A 15,734-nucleotide genomic window follows, 5' to 3' on the forward strand; every position below is an offset into this window, starting at 1 on the left:
GGGGACTTCAACCACCCCAACATCTGTTGGAGGGACAACACGGCAGGGCATAAGCAATCTGGGAGGTTCCTGGAATGCGTCGATGGTAACTTCCTTCTCCAAGTGGTAGAGGAGCCAACGAGGAGAGGTGCTATGCTGGACCTTGTTCTCACCAACAAGGAGGGGCTGGTGGGGAATGTGAAGCTCAAGGGCAGCCTGGGCTGCAGTCACCACAAAATGGTGGAGTTCAAGATCCTTAGGGCACCAAGGAGGGTGCACAGCAAGCTCACTACCCTGGACTTCAGGAGAGCAGACTTTGGCCTCTTCAGGGATCTGCTTGGTAGAGTGCCATGGGACAAAGCCCTGGAGGGAAGAGGGGCCCAAGAAAGCTGGGTAATATTCAAGGATCACCTCCTTCAAGCTCAGGAGCGATGCGTCCCAACAAAGAGGAAGTCAGGCAAGAATGCCAGGAGGCCTGCATGGATGAACAAGGAGCTCCTGGACAAACTCAAACACAAAAAGGAAGCCTACAGAGGGTGGAAGCAAGGACAAGTAGCCTGGGAGGAATACAGAGACATTGTCTGAGCAGCCAGGGATCAGGCTAGGAAAGCTAAAGCCCTGAGAGAATTAAATCTGGCCAGGGACATCAAGGGCAACAAGAAAAGATTCTATAGGTACGTCAGGGATAAAAGGAAGACGAGGGAAAATGTGGGCCCTCTCTGGAATGAAATAGGAGACCTGGTTACCCAGGACACGGAGAAGGTGGAGGTACTCGGTGACTTTTTTGCCTCAGTCTTCACTGGCAAGTGCTTGAGCCTCACCACCCAAGCCACAGAAGGCAAAGGCGGGGACTGGGAGAATGAAGAGCTGCCCACTGTGGGAGAACATCAGGTTCGAGACCATCTAAGGCACCGGAAGGTGCACAAGTCCATGGGACCCGATGAGATCCATCCGCGGGTCCTGAAGGAACTGGTGGATGAAGTTGCTAAGCCACTATCCATCATATTTGAGAAGTGGTGGCAGTCCGGTGAAGTTCCCACTGACTGGAAAAGGGGAAACATAACCCCCGTTTTTCAAAAGGGAAAAAAGGAAGACCTGGGGAACTACAGGCCAGTCAGTCTCACCTCTGTGCCTGGGAAGATCATGGAACAGATCCTCCTGGAAGCTACGCTAAGGCACATGGAGGACAGGCAGGTGATTGGAGACAGCCAGCATGGCTTCACCAAGGGCAAGTCCTGCCTGACTAACCTAGTGGCCTTCGATGATGGGGTGACTACATCAGTGGACACGGGAAGGGCTACAGATGTCGTCTATCTGGACCTCTGTAAGTCCTTTGACGCAGTCCCCCACAACATCCTTCCCTCTAAACTGGAGAGGTATGGATTTGATGGGTGGACTGTCCGGTGGGTGAGGAATTGGTTAGATGGTCGCATCCAGAGGGTAGTGGTCAACGGCTCAATGTCCAGATGGAGGTTGGTGATGAGTGGCGTCCCACAGGGGTCCATATTGGGACCGGGACTGTTTAATATCTTCATCAGTGACATAGGCAGTGGGATCAAGTGCACCCTCAGCAAGTTTGCAGATGACACCAAGCTGAGTGGTGGGGTCGACACGCCAGAGGGACGGGATGCCATCCAGAGGGACCTGGACAAGCTGGAGAAGTGGGTCTGTGTGAACCTCATGAGGTTTAACAAGGCCAAGGGCAAGGTCCTGCACCCCCCTGGGTCGGGGCAGCCCCCAGTATCAATACAGGCTGGGGGATGAAGGGATTGAGAGCAGCCCTGCCGAGAAGGACTTGGGGGTACTGGTGGATGAAAACCTGGACATGAGCCAGCAATGTGCGCTCGCAGCCCAGAAGGCCAACTGTATCCTGGGCTGCATCCAAAGAAGCGTGGCCAGCAGGTGGAGGGAGGTGATTCTGCCCCTCTACTCTGCTCTGGTCAGACCCCACCCTGGAGTACTGTGTCCAGCTCTGGAGCCCTCAGCATAAGAAAGACACGGACCTGTTGGAGCGGGTCCAGAAGAGGCCACGAAAATGGTCAGGGGGATGGAACACCTCCCCTATGAAGAAATGCTCAGAGAGTTGGGGTTGTTGAGCCTAGAGAAGAGAAGGCTTCAGGGAGACCTTCTTGCAGCCTATCAGTACTTAAAGGGGGCTTATAAAAAAGGTGGGGGCAGACTTTTTAGCAGGGCCTGTTGCGACAGGACAAGGGGGAATGGCTTTAAACTAAAGGGGGGTAGACTGAGACTAGATAGAAGGAAGAAATTTTTTACGCTGAGGGTGGTGAAACACTGGTAGGGGTTGCCCAGAGAGGTGGTGGATGCCCTGTCCCTGGAAACATTCGAGGTCAGGTTGGACGGGGCTCTGAGCAACCTGATCTAGTTGAAGATGTCCCTGCCCACGGCAGGGGGGTTGGGCCAGGTGACCTTTAGAGGTCCCTTCCAACCCAAACTATTCTATGATTCTATGATCAGACTCCCGCAAAAAATACAGTGGTGAAGAACAGGTGAGTGGTGACTGCTTTGTACCACTAGCTCCGTAGCCCCCTTTTTGTACAACAGCTCATGTAAACACTCATTAGGACAGCAATCATCCCCTCCCCGGTAAGTGCACTGATGCCAGGTCACCCCATAGCAGCCTACATCCTGTTGGTGAAGGTACTTTCCACCGCGAGGGGAATAGGAGTTTAAGCCCGCTTCACACAGGAATGGAGACAAAACTAGCTTTCCACATTTGCCTGCTGGCATCATGTGAGGAAGCTGCATCTCCCAGCACTGTAGATCTCACTGCAGCTAATTTGGGGCTAAGGTTATTTCTGTTTAGTGGCAGAACAGGTACTCTTATCTTGGATATTCAACCAAATAATCACTGCATTTAGCCATCACAGGCATGGTTTTGACAGACTATTGCTGAAATCTACTGAACTGTTTTTTAAATTTTCAGGCAAGGAAGCCTTACGCAGAAGAAAAAGAACAACATTAAAAACAAAGAAATACTATGGAAGTATCCGCAAGATTCCTACTCACCTCTCCAAAGTCTGAAGTGCTTTCTTGTTTAATTCATCCTGAGTGCCCTTCAGAGTAGCTGTAGGACAAGATACAATGCCATTTAAGAGTTGAATTCAATGTTTCAGATTAAATAAATAGTTACACATGCACAGAGTATTTCAAACTGGGAGCATAAAAACTGGAAATCTGGTGGTGCATATGTTCATGGCTGGTAAACATGCCATTTTGTTTTTAAAGAACAGCACAAACCCAGTATTTTAACCTGAATTCTCAATTTCATTTTCATTAAAGACTCTTCCAACTCCCTTGTCTGAACTGCTGAAGCATTTTTTATTTACATATGCCACTGGGAGAGAAGGGGACATATGCTAACTAGATACTAAGAGCATAACAGGCCCTCTGCCAGGCTGGTATATATGCTAAAAGCAGTAACTAACAGCATATTCTGACTCAGATACAGACCGTCTCCACCACCATCTTCATGTAGGAGGGTGTTGCAGGTTGAACAGGGAACACCAGGAGCCAAATGTACAGCTCTATGACAAAACCCTTGACAACACACCACCTCCCTCGAGACCACAACAGACTTTCAGGCTACTTCAGGTGTGGCATTAGCCACTAATGCCCTCCTTGGTGCCTCTAATTGCTTGACTAAAGGATCCTGCCCACCACGCTCACTTCTCGATGTGTGAATTAATTCCTAGACAAAACCATAAAAGGAAAAGAATCAAGTTCTTGTTATGCCAGGGTATCATAAGATATCATCATCATCATCACGAGCAAGGGGAATGGAGGAAGAGCTTAGAGAAGCACAGCTTTCTCAGATCCAAAATATCTGGAAAGCTAGCGGTAATTTTCAGAAGTACATTGGCTGTCTTGTTCTGGTTCTTAGTTTTCAAATTTTGCATAGCAGTTGTTTCTTGTTCTGCCTATCCTGAATTTTAGAGCTACTGATCAACAGCACAAAGAAGTGCTGAGTAGTTAATCCATCAGCAAACATCCACCTATGAAAATATTTGACTTCATACATCAAGTCAGTGTAAGTTTCAGAACAGAAAGTTAGTAAGTAGTATATACTTAAGCAACAAAACCAGATAAAATTCAAGTATTCTTAAAAGTTAAGAGGAAAGAGTTGTCTTCTACAAGATGTACAAAGGTAATCAGATTCTTTGGATTCTGCAACACACTAGTGAGTGAAACTTTAAAAGTAATCTATTTTGCCAAAGTAGTTATAGTGATCAGACCTTTTTTATTCCCACATTTTCCAACAGTTCTTCAAAACACCAGGTTCATTTGGGAGGAACAGCAATCTTCAGGATTTCCCAGATCACAAAGATTAAAAATTGCTTATGCCACAAAATCTACTCCAAGTAGTAAAAACTGAACAAAAAAACCTGCAGTTTAAAGAATAAATTTGAAGACGTGGACTTCCATGCAAAATGCAGCATTTATTAGAAGTAGCTGGAAATACTTCACTCTCAATAGTCTTAAATTGAGTATTCAGGTCCATTGTCAAATACTGGAAAAAGGTAACAGAGGAGGAAAATTTAGAAAAAAATTAAAATATTCAAGATTGATGTAAACATAAAAATGCTTGAGGAGACATTGGAAAGGATTTGATCATAGCTATAAACATTCATCCAGAAAAATATATCAGATTCTGTTTCTCATGGAAACTACAAGATTCCTTATGTAAGTTACAGAGCAGTTCTGGAGATGCCACACAATGAGGAAGACTGAAAGAAATGTTACTATTTGCCCCCCCAAATAACCATCAAATGGAAAAGCTAAGAGAACTTTTAGGTTCCACGTGGTAAGACATTTGACTGATGTTCAGCTTGTAGCCAGAAATTCTGAGCACAAAATATGTTATGGAAATGAAGTGATTACAACTAGTCAGCTTTGCCTGTGCACTACTGGGAAACAGCATGTGAGTCCCACTTCCCACAATACGAACTGCATCTTCAGCTACAACTAAGTTGGAAAACTGGTTGTCCGACTCTAGATTTGTGTCTGCCTTGGATAAACACATTGACATTCGTGTCTGACAATACTGAGCACTGATGCTGCGAGTTAACCATGCCATTTACAGGGCCTTTACAGCTAAAGGAGATAAATTACAAAAAAGGCAATAAAAAGTGATTTTGGGAGGGATGCATAAGAAGAAGCTTGGCCATCAGGTCAAGGGAGGTGATTTTCCCCCTCTGCTCTCATGAGACCCCACCTGCAGTACTGGGTTCAGCTCTGGGGCCCCCAGTACAAGACTGACACGGACCTGTTTGAGTGGGTCCAGAAGAGGCCACGAAAATGGTTAAGAGGGATATGGAACACCTCTCCTATGGAGAAAGGCTGAGAGAGTTGGGGTTGTTCAGCCTGGAGAGGAGAAGGCTCTGGGGAGACCTTATTGCAGCCTTTCAATACTTAAAGGCGGCTTGTAAGAAAGACTGAGAGAGGTTTTTTTACCAGGGCCTGTAGTGATAGGACAAGGGGTAATGGTTTTAAACTGAAAGAGAGAAGATTTAGATTAGATATAAGGAAGAAATTCTTCACTATGAAGGTGGTGAGGCACTGGAACAGGTTGCCCAGAGATGTTACAGATGCCCTAGCCCCGGAATTATTCAAAGAAGTCATCATCACCGCAACCCGCTTGTATCACTGAAAAGCTCTCACTTCAGACAAAAAAAAAGCTTGCACCAAGGAGACAGAATTAGCTGGGTCTGACTACACTTCTAGAAGTTGTGCTCCATTCTCTAAGGTTGACAGCACTAATGAATTCTTCAGCCTCTACCCAACTTTACCCACTGCGAGCATGGCTGCTGCAGTTCTACCAACTAAAACACAGTTATGACTTATTACTTAGATTAAAATAACCTGCAAAGCAGTCTGACCACAGTAAGGCAGAGAGCTAGGGGAGTTTAAGTTTCTGAAACTTCAGCAGTTATTCCTGTAAAACACAGTACTTTTGCAAATGCCACCTCAGGAGCCCAGGATTTATTTTCTAAAGCACTCTGGGTTTTTAAAGGAGCTTAAGCCTTACCAAAAGTCAACAGGATCTTCAGCAACATTTTGGTACCTAAATACAAAGCTCTAAAGTCACATTTGAAAACAGAGGAGGGCAAGTTCTGTGTTAGTAAGCAGGTACGGCACAGTAGGTGTGAATGCATGGAGTGAAACAATGCTGAGGATCAGCATCAACACTACAAACACAGGGACGGGGTCTAGTTCTAGTCTTGTCCCACGGACTGAACACCCATTAGCAGCTGCAGCATAATCAGGTCTATTTATGTAGCACATTAGTTTTATAGGAAAGAATTCAGTTTGTGTTGTGCAAAACTGTTCCATTATGTGCATCACAACATAAGAAGTGGGGATGATGGAGAGATGGACTTCAAAAATACATTTCTGATCCAAACTAAAACACCAGTGTGCATGCACCCTTTTGCACATATCAATGGGTTTCAAAAAACATTCCCTTGTGTTAAGACATCTAATATGGCAAGGTGTACCGTTTTAGCACCCAGAATTATACTTAATAATATGTAAGATTGCATGTGTTGACTGTTCTCTCCAGAAGCAAAAATGATGGGTTTGTTCACTAAGAAGCAATGACTAAATTTTTTTTTTTTTTTTAAACATTAACCAGTGCTGTCAGTATACTGATTATTGATAAAATCCACAAGGACTGATAGAAAAAGTTTCCAATTCAGTCCCTGATCCATGGCCTTATACCAAAATTGTAAATGAAAAGAGAGATACAGCATGCTCTCTTGTCTCTGAAAAGAGTGAGGGTCTGTTAAATCTACAAAGATTTCACAAGATGTGAGGTGGTGATGTTAGATAAAAAAAGCACTTGTATTTCACAATGCATTCTCAACCTGGTCTTTCCTCTTTAGCCTTTGTTAAATTTATCTCACCTTCCCCTGTCTTCAATGGATTCTTCACCAGACCTAAGGGAGGCAAAGTTGACAATACAGCTTATGTCAAAACTGGAACTACAAGAGGAAGAGAAAGGTTTGCTGTTGACATTGACCCATTGGGAACAGATCTGCAGAAAGTTTAGCATAGCAATAGACATTCTGTATGAACAAGAGATTTGCGCTTCTGAGAGTGAGGCAAAAGTGGCAATGACTTCCTCTGAGGACACATCTTTCAGCTACTTCAATGAGACTTATTTCAAGAAACATGTAATTAGACATTAAGAACAAGGAAGCTACACATACTGCTACCCAGCATAAGTTTCAGGAAGTCTTATTTCATCCAGGAGTAAATCTATTAGTTGTAAAGTGACTTTTTATCAAATGCTCCCACAAGTTCTTTGAATTGTCATTCAGTAGGATTCTCTCTTCTGACTCTGCTTTTTAGCAAGTGCTTTTTGCAGGTCACAAAGAAAAGGCTTTAATACAGCTCCTCGCTGCCTTTGTCACACAGGAGGAGAAATATTTACTAAAAGGATATATTAAATAAGAAAGCCTAACCTTGGATGGAAGGCATCTTGATGTAATGCTGTAAGCTTTAGAAGGCAACTGGTCAAATGCCTCTGAAACACTTAGCTACCGTTGAAAATGCTGACTCATTGAAACTCAGCTCAAGTGGAAAGTTATGGAAATCATATATATATATAGATGTTTGACTGTGTGTCTGCATATGTCACTATGAACTGGTATAAACACAATGATAAACAACATTGACAGTATGAGGCAGGATTATATAGGGGAGTTGCTATCTTCCTTTCAGCATGTTCTACTCTGGCTTCCTCACTGTGATAAGCTATTTTAACGATGCTAATGAAAAATGTCTTGTTAGTGCAAATTTGACATTTTCTCGTAAAATGTTCCATATTCATGATCATCATAAGTATGCTTTTGAAGGACTTAATCCATTTCATCAAAATATAACCTGAAAGATGGAAATATACTCTTCAGATTTCCCTCAAATAACTGAATGACTGGCCCTATTGACTTAAAGGCTAGAGATATGAGGAGAAGGCAGATATTCCACTGTTTTGCAACATAAATCAGATGCTAATCTGGAAAAAACCAAAATCCAAGGCAGTTGTTGTGAAGACTGTTTCTTTTACATTAAAAAGGACACATTACAACATCTGAACTAATCTCTTGAAAACTCAGAGAAGGCTCCTCTTCCAGAAGAAGAGTTTCCAACTCGCATTTTGCTGCACAAAAGTATTTTTAGAGCCAGAGTACAGCACATGCCTTTACAACTCCATTCTTTAGAAACCACCTTCTTTCCATACTGACGATAACAAATAGATCGTAATGGGCTAACATAGAAAACCTATCTCTGAAAATAGTCTCTGGGATCTTGTATAGTTTAGGGACAGTTTAAACAAAATCTAGGCAAAATGCCCTAAAAAGCTAGGCTGTTAAGCAGAACTCAATGTTTAATGAACTTAAAAATAAATATATATATGAGAAAGTTCAGGCTAGGAAGGACATATGTTTCTTGACACGAACTTTCTAGGGGGAGCTATTCTGAGGCAGAGAAATGTAGAACTGAAGAGAGCTACAGTGCCTGTTAGCCTTCATGTTGGAAAACAGTTCTCAGAACAGCTGATCAGATACGGCTAGCTGAAAAAATACACCGACTTGCACTACTGAAGAGCACAAGCCACTTCCTCATACACATGCCTTGCAGAATTCTGGTGTAACCTGCAAGGCCAGCATACTTCTGTGATACCATACAGTCATTTTAGCTTTGTTTCAGGCTCATTTGCTGGAAGAAGTTGATTCGTTTCTATGGGACCCATGTGACAGAAAAGCCATTGCTTGTATGTAGGCAGGACTGCCAAATTGATTAGGAAACACACTAGCTCAGCCATTATTCAAAGAAACTATGTTAGAAAGCCTTCTACCTATGTTAGAAGTCATAGAAGAAACAAAGACTGTTCCCACCTGTGAGCTTGATGAAGGTCAGAGCTAGAACTCTCCCAAACACTGGGACTTCAAGCCCTTCTGGCTACCAAGCACCAAATCTGCAGGAGCCCATTTGTCTCGTCATTCAAAACCCAAGCAAGCAGCATTAAAATAAAATACTTCTTACATTCAGTAGTCTGTATCTAGTCAACATCCACACGTACCAGTAAGGTAGATATTTTTATCGTTTACTTTTAAGCAGAGAAAAGAAACGACATCACAAAGAGGTTGAATCTCTGTGGGGAATCAGTATCACACCAGGAACTGAAGTCAGGCATTCCTGACTCCAGTTCCTGGATTGTATTTCTTTATGTGATTTACGAGTGGGTGACAAAAACATGAAAATACATGGGAAGTTTGAATTTTTGTTGTGTAAACAACAAATGAACAACTAATGAAAGAAATGTATTACAAATATTCAAGTAAAGCACACCAAGCACACTGTTGGCTACAGTCAGATTATCATCTCTTAAGTAATGATTTGCATTTCTTCCTTTACCTAAAAACTTCACTTTTATTACCACAGAAGACAGTTCTCTGAGCAAGTGAACAGTCCCCATCTGTCTTGCAATCTGATTGTTTTTCATGTCCAGTCAGTACTAAAAGCAGTTTCTAATAAATTTCCATTGCTTGCATGAAGACTTTGAACAGATGCTCTCCATACAACTTACTTGACAAACAGGATAACTCACCATCAGTAGCTTGAAGACTGTATGTCAGGCCCAGTGCCAGGTAACCCTTTGCTAGGGACTCTCCAGCGTCCTCACCCAGGTCTATCACCATTTTAGCAAAGTATTCTCCTTCTTCCAGCTGCAAAAGAGGTAGATTGAGACTTACAGGCATTTCCTCTATACTTGCTTCAATAAGATTATCCCATTAAACTTACCTGTGAGTGATCTGAGAGCCATTCATACAAGGGCTTTCAGTGATCACAGTAAACACTCATAGAAAGGAGGACGTAGAAGGTCAGATTAGCAGACCTCGGTGCGCATGCACAGTTTTGAGAAAAATTTTGTTTTAAGCATCCACCCCAAATTATTTCCAGATGTTTAACGTTAATGAAGGATGCTATCTTATTTTTGTATTTCCCTTCAGGCACGCTTCAATCATGCAACCATAAATACAAACGTTGGACCAACTGACTGCTTCTCTACTATCCTAGCAGTACATTGGAAGGTCTAACAAGTTTCTTCCTTCACAGGAAGACCATCTAGTTTTGCTCTACGATGTTTTTAAGCCTTAGCAAATTTTACTTCCTTTTAAAACATTACAAGAGTAAAACAAAAAAGCACCTCACTGCAAGCCAAGTTCAGCTGCTGCTTGCAGTTCTGCTGCCACAAGAAGGAGGCAGCAAATTCAGGACACAAATTTTGATCTGAAATACCACATTACCTTAGCAACTCATGCTGCACTAGCCACGTTTTGCATCTTCCACAAAGACACAATTTCCTTGAAATTACATTTGATATTACAGATTGTCATGGGAAGAGAAAGTAGTCACAACCTCTCAGGATCAGCCTCCAAAATGGTGAAATACGTAAGTTGGTCTCTTCTACTACAGCACAGACTGCTCCCCCAACCTTCCTTTCCAGCTGACCACACACAGATCTAAGTCTAATGAAAATATAAAGCTTTAGTATCTTTAAAATCTGAGTTAACGATAATCTTAAACAAAAGATTATTTGAATATTTTATTACAGAGTGTTCCTCATTTCTAACCCTAAACTCTCATTAACATCACTCACCCATTATAAGTAGAAAAGACTAAGGCCTGTAGACTGTACATATCTGGAAAGGTGTAAGTTGGAGAGATACAGGCAAAAGCTGTAAGTAATGCTTGAAAGACACAGAGCCTACAAAAGACCTCATTTCTGTAGAAGATAGTCTGCAGATCTTGTCAACCATAATCAGAGTCATCCCTAATCAAGAACCAGACACCATTACACTATCCGAAAAATCCTCCTTTTGGAAACTTTTATTACATGACAGCTGACTTTCTGGGATGGGGTTGTTTAATTTTGAGGAAATACATTTTTGTTTGAAATCCAGCTGTTTCAGATGCAAGTACTGCAGACCTAACTGAAACGCACTCTCTTAACACTCACCTTTGTCAGACTTCAGCACCTCATAGTTCTTTAACATCTAAAAGGAGCCACCCGTAATGAACTGGAATCAAAATGTACCAGCAGACCAGAAACTTCCCTTCTGCAGTGATCTGTTGATATGCTACCTATGAACAGAATCTACTTGACTTGATATACTATCCTGTCAGTGGGCCTCCTAGTTACATCACTTGAAGACATTCACATGACAACATTAACTAACAGCATCATAAACAAAGGAGCTGGTATTTATTAGATGATATCAAACATAAGAAAAGATTTACTACTAATTAAGCATGAAGAAAGGCTGAAAAGTGCAGGTGAAGAAGCAATCTCTACTGCCTGGGTCTCTTCCTCACTTGTACAGCTCCCTGAGGCCATACAATTCAAACTAGATGTAGACCACTAATTCCCAAGTTTCTGAAACCTCAGATCAGTCAGCCCGATAACCAACGTATATTTTATCAAACTCTTCCCTGAAAGCACTATGAAAGCATTATAGTCTTGCTGATTGCCTAGTCAACTATGAATCTAGAAGCTACTAACTGAAACAGGAATAATCCGTTGGGGCATACTTGGGGCTACCAACTAAATTGCAAGGACTGCCTTTAACGGCGTAAGCCAAAGTCTACTGAAAACACTGGAAATAGTCCTACTGACTTCAATGATGCTCAGGTGAGACCCTGATGTGATCAGAGTTTAAAGGAAGACGAATTTGTTCCAGGAGATTTCTTAATCCTGTCAGTAGTCCTACTGACTTCCCTGCCACATATTGAAGTGTGTTCTGGACCAGAGCCTAGGACAATGGAAGAAGAAAATGTCCCATGACTTGCCACACAGAAAAAAACCAACCCCAAAACAAACAAAAAAACCCTTCCCATGAAACAATAACTGAATTCTTCATCTCTCAGGAACTTTTATGTAAGACATGAAATCTCTGCAGCCAGAAAATTAATTATGCACCTCTTTTGCCACCATAAACAGCTACATTCCCACTCTCTTTCTTCATTGTTTCTCCTCTTCTCCCCACACACACTTTCGTCCAAGAAGTCTCCATTACATGAAGAAAAGAGCTATACAAGGAATTCTAGTGACCAGCAAACAAGGGTAGGGGTGGGTAGAGTGTATGAAAAAAAGAGATTAAATGAAAGGTTTGGAGTTGAAATGGAGACATTTAAAATTGGACAGATTTTACTCCATTGTTTCTCTGAATGGTCACCTGATGGTGTTTCCAGTCTCTGATGGCCTACGCTGCATAAATCAGCAGCACACCATTCAACTTTCTTGCCTGCCAGTTATCCAGGGCCACCTGTGTCAGATTAATCTACTGTATGAATAGTTAAAGACACAGCTTTTCAAAATGGCTGAAAGAGCACTTCTAGCACAAACATTCTTGTAAACATTTATTCGTACTAAACACTAATGGGACTTTGACCAGTCACAAAGATTCTCATGAATGCAAACTTGGGTCAGCTGAAGGCTGCTTTGAAAATAAGTTTTTTATGAGAATATTTACTTTTTCTTCTTACAGCACTCAGACACTTCCCCTGCCAGCCCTGGTGTGGCTGCTATCTGCCCCCTCTTCTCCCATTCTCCTACTCTTCAGTCATTCTGGGCAAGTGTGAAAAGCCAAACCTTTTACTCATGTCACCCACTGTGAGGTTTCAACTCTCCAGTGCATCAGTCTTGCCGATTGCCTAGTCAACTATGAATCTGGAAACTACTAACTGAAACAGGAATAACCCCCTTGGGGCATACTTGGGGCTACCAACTAAATTGCAAGGACTACTGGATTGCAGTCCGGATGAAAACTCCCTCTCCATACACCTGAGAGAGGGACCAGTGAGCCTGAGCTGTGATCTGCCCGTAAAGCTGTGTCTGTGGGGGTCCTTAAGCATGTGAGATGTCTCCACTCTATGCTGTAGCAACAGGAAAGGGAGGGGGGAAGGCCTCCAAATGAGGCATCAACCCCTCTGGAGTCCCACCAGATACAACCATTCCCAGCTGCAGCAGGAGCTGCTCCCCCTTTCTCCTCTCTCCATGTGGTGTTGGGTATGTGAAGTCTCACCCTATGGGACTCCAAGAAGTTGTGAGCTTGAGGTACACAGAAGTGAGCTAAGTGGCAGAAAGCTTATCAGGAGAATCAAGATGTCCATTCCTACTCCTACTGCACAGCCAGGGGCCAGCCTCAATATGAAGGGATCCTAAATGGTTCATTCACTTCAGAGGAGGACTCCAATCTTAAGGTGACACAACACTGCATTGGAAGGGCAAGGACCATGGATCAAAACTTCTTGTTGCAACTTATAGGCCCTTGCTAGTAAGCTCTAAGCCACAGAATGCCACATGTCCTCCCCCACAGCAGGCATGGCACAGCATCAGTTTGTGATTAGGAAATGCACAGCATACTGGTGTTACCTGGTCACTAGCAGCGCCAATAGCAGCTCCCAACGCCACGGAAAAGATATTTCTTTGGGCATCAAGAGCGCCGGTAACAGCTTGAATTCAGTTTCCTTAGAATCACTACTTGTTATTCTCCCAGAAGCAAGCAAAAAACAAAGTCTCAAAGCCACACAGATATACCTCCAATTTGGCCCTTACTGTTCTTACATTCTTCTGCATACTTTGCACTGAGTAGCTGGTGGAGAGAAGGGCTGCACCACAGGTTGCGGGGAGAGGTTCCCTACCTCGAGACCTGCATGGAAGAAAGCTCAGAAAGCAGGTGTGGAGGAAAAACAACCTAAAACCTAAAAAGAACCTAAAAGGAACGTTTTGTATTTTGAACTCAAGCTGTATAAACTGTCAGGAGGCACCTGGAAGCACTAGCTAAGCAACCTCTCCACCACACCAGAAACAAGCACACACCTGGAAAGAGACAGGCTGCCAAACTGTGAGCTGACATCAGTAAGATTGTAATACTGTAGGATTGGGTTTGTTCTGCCCCCCCCCCCCCCCCCCCCCCCCCCTCCTTCCACCCCCTCCATCATCTTTGATGGAAAAGGAACAGTTGTCAGCTGCGTAACCCTGAGGGATGTTTTACTTGAAACAGAGAGTGGCTGATTCCAGCCACCCTTGTTATTTGACCGCAGGTTTTGGTGTGTGCTCGAGCCAAGCCCAGGGGCATACTAACAAGGGAGTGGGGAACAGCAGGTGCTGTCCCCTGGCCTATCGCCACCCAGCTGGTTTCCAATTGCCACCCAGCTTGTTTTTAGAAAAGCTCAAGCCCTACCCCACTGAATCAACACCCTCCAGGACTGTAAGTGGGAGCTGCAGTTCCCACCAGCATGGATTTAGAACAATTGAGGACAAGCAAATTGATGACGTACAGCAGCACAGAAATGGCACCTTACTGCGCCAAAAAAGAGGAGTGCACAAGGGAAGAGGCAGGAAACACATCAAGTGACACTGGACTTAGCACAGCAAACAAAGTTAGTGAAGCATGGGAGTTTGGACACCAGTGAGACTGAGTGATACCCAAGCACATAAGAGACCCAAATACTATGGAAAGGGCATCTATGCAAAATTATGCATAATATTAACTAATGAAAACGGTAAGAAGAGGTCAATCCAACTATACTGGGTTGTAGGTATAGAGACTAATTCAAAGAGGAGAAAAAATTAAATATTGGGAAAAGAGAATGAGAAGAGGAAAAGTGTGTAAGAAGAAAGTGGCCAATAAGGCATAGTATAATGAAAGGTTTTGTCCCACAGCTGTTTACAGCATACAAAGCAAATCATGTTACATATGTCAGGAAAAAAAAATCCTGTGCTTTCTATTGTTGGTCTAGTCAGCATTTTCTCCATGTGTCACCAGTGCTAAGCCCACCAACTTACTTCTGCATGTAAGCTCAGCCCCCAGCACTTAGGAATACTTGGGCTTTTCCTCCACTGTAGCAAGAGTGGTTTGTTCACAAGGGAGATGTATAGAAGGCAAAATTCTTGGTCATTTTTGATGTCTAAACCCCTTGGGATTTCCCCAATAATAGTAGCTGTGATGTAAGCAAGGATGTCTTAAAATATGGAAGAAAAGTCCAGTAGCTCCTTACTGCTCGCTGCTTTCTCAGTAGCCTCCCACCCTAGCGATGTCAGTCCCCTAGAGCTCAGGAGGCAGCATAACTCCGACAATGGGACTAGATTTGATCTTTCAGTATTATTCATACTGCAGTAAGACCTAAGCATTTCCATGCGACGCCAGGGCTCCTAGGCGACTGGGTACAAGCACATGCACAGCATTTATTATCTATAGTGACAGGGTCAACAACGGACAGGAGAGAGAAGCACTCTTGGATTAAGTGGTCTGTGAAAGTAATGAATGATAAGCTGTTACCTCAGAAGTATGCAGCTCTAAATCTACATCCTGCCAACCTCCCCCCCCACACCATGATGTATTGACCTCGTGGTATGTCTTACTCGCTTTTTACGACTCTATGCATGGTCTGGCCTGGCCCGACCCCACTTTCTTCTCCCTTTCCCTGACTGATGGCATGATCTCTGTCTTCCCAGCAAATTGCTGGAGCAGAACACTTCACTGTGCACACTAGGATCAGTGAGTTAAAAGAAATGAGGGAAATGTCCGAGAGGCACAGCATCATCTTGCGCTGCAGCTTTTGCCATGAGATGAAGTCCATCCAAAAGCCCATACTAGCTCATAATACTGGCATCATTTGGTGCCACACAAGTTTAGCACAACAACACTATTTCTGTTGTATCAACT

General features: G+C 43.3%; 1 protein-coding gene across 2 annotated transcripts in view; it reads right to left on the reverse strand.

Annotated features, from left to right (window-relative positions):
* TTC7A (tetratricopeptide repeat domain 7A) overlaps positions 1-15,734 on the reverse strand; it is a 181,274-nt gene that overhangs the window by 99,577 nt on the left and 65,963 nt on the right. Inside the window, exons 12-14 of one of the 2 annotated variants that reach the window (XM_076334401.1) lie at positions 9,611-9,728; positions 6,903-6,935; positions 3,007-3,064 (exon numbers count right to left, since the gene is read on the reverse strand). In XM_076334401.1, coding sequence (XP_076190516.1) covers positions 3,007-3,064; positions 6,903-6,935; positions 9,611-9,728 — 209 coding nt within the window. The remainder of the gene's footprint in view (positions 1-3,006; positions 3,065-6,902; positions 6,936-9,610; positions 9,729-15,734) is intronic. The other variant, XM_076334402.1, reaches the window with a different exon arrangement.

Source organism: Aptenodytes patagonicus, chromosome 3 (assembly GCF_965638725.1).
Source record: "Aptenodytes patagonicus chromosome 3, bAptPat1.pri.cur, whole genome shotgun sequence".
Lineage (NCBI taxonomy): Eukaryota > Metazoa > Chordata > Aves > Sphenisciformes > Spheniscidae > Aptenodytes > Aptenodytes patagonicus.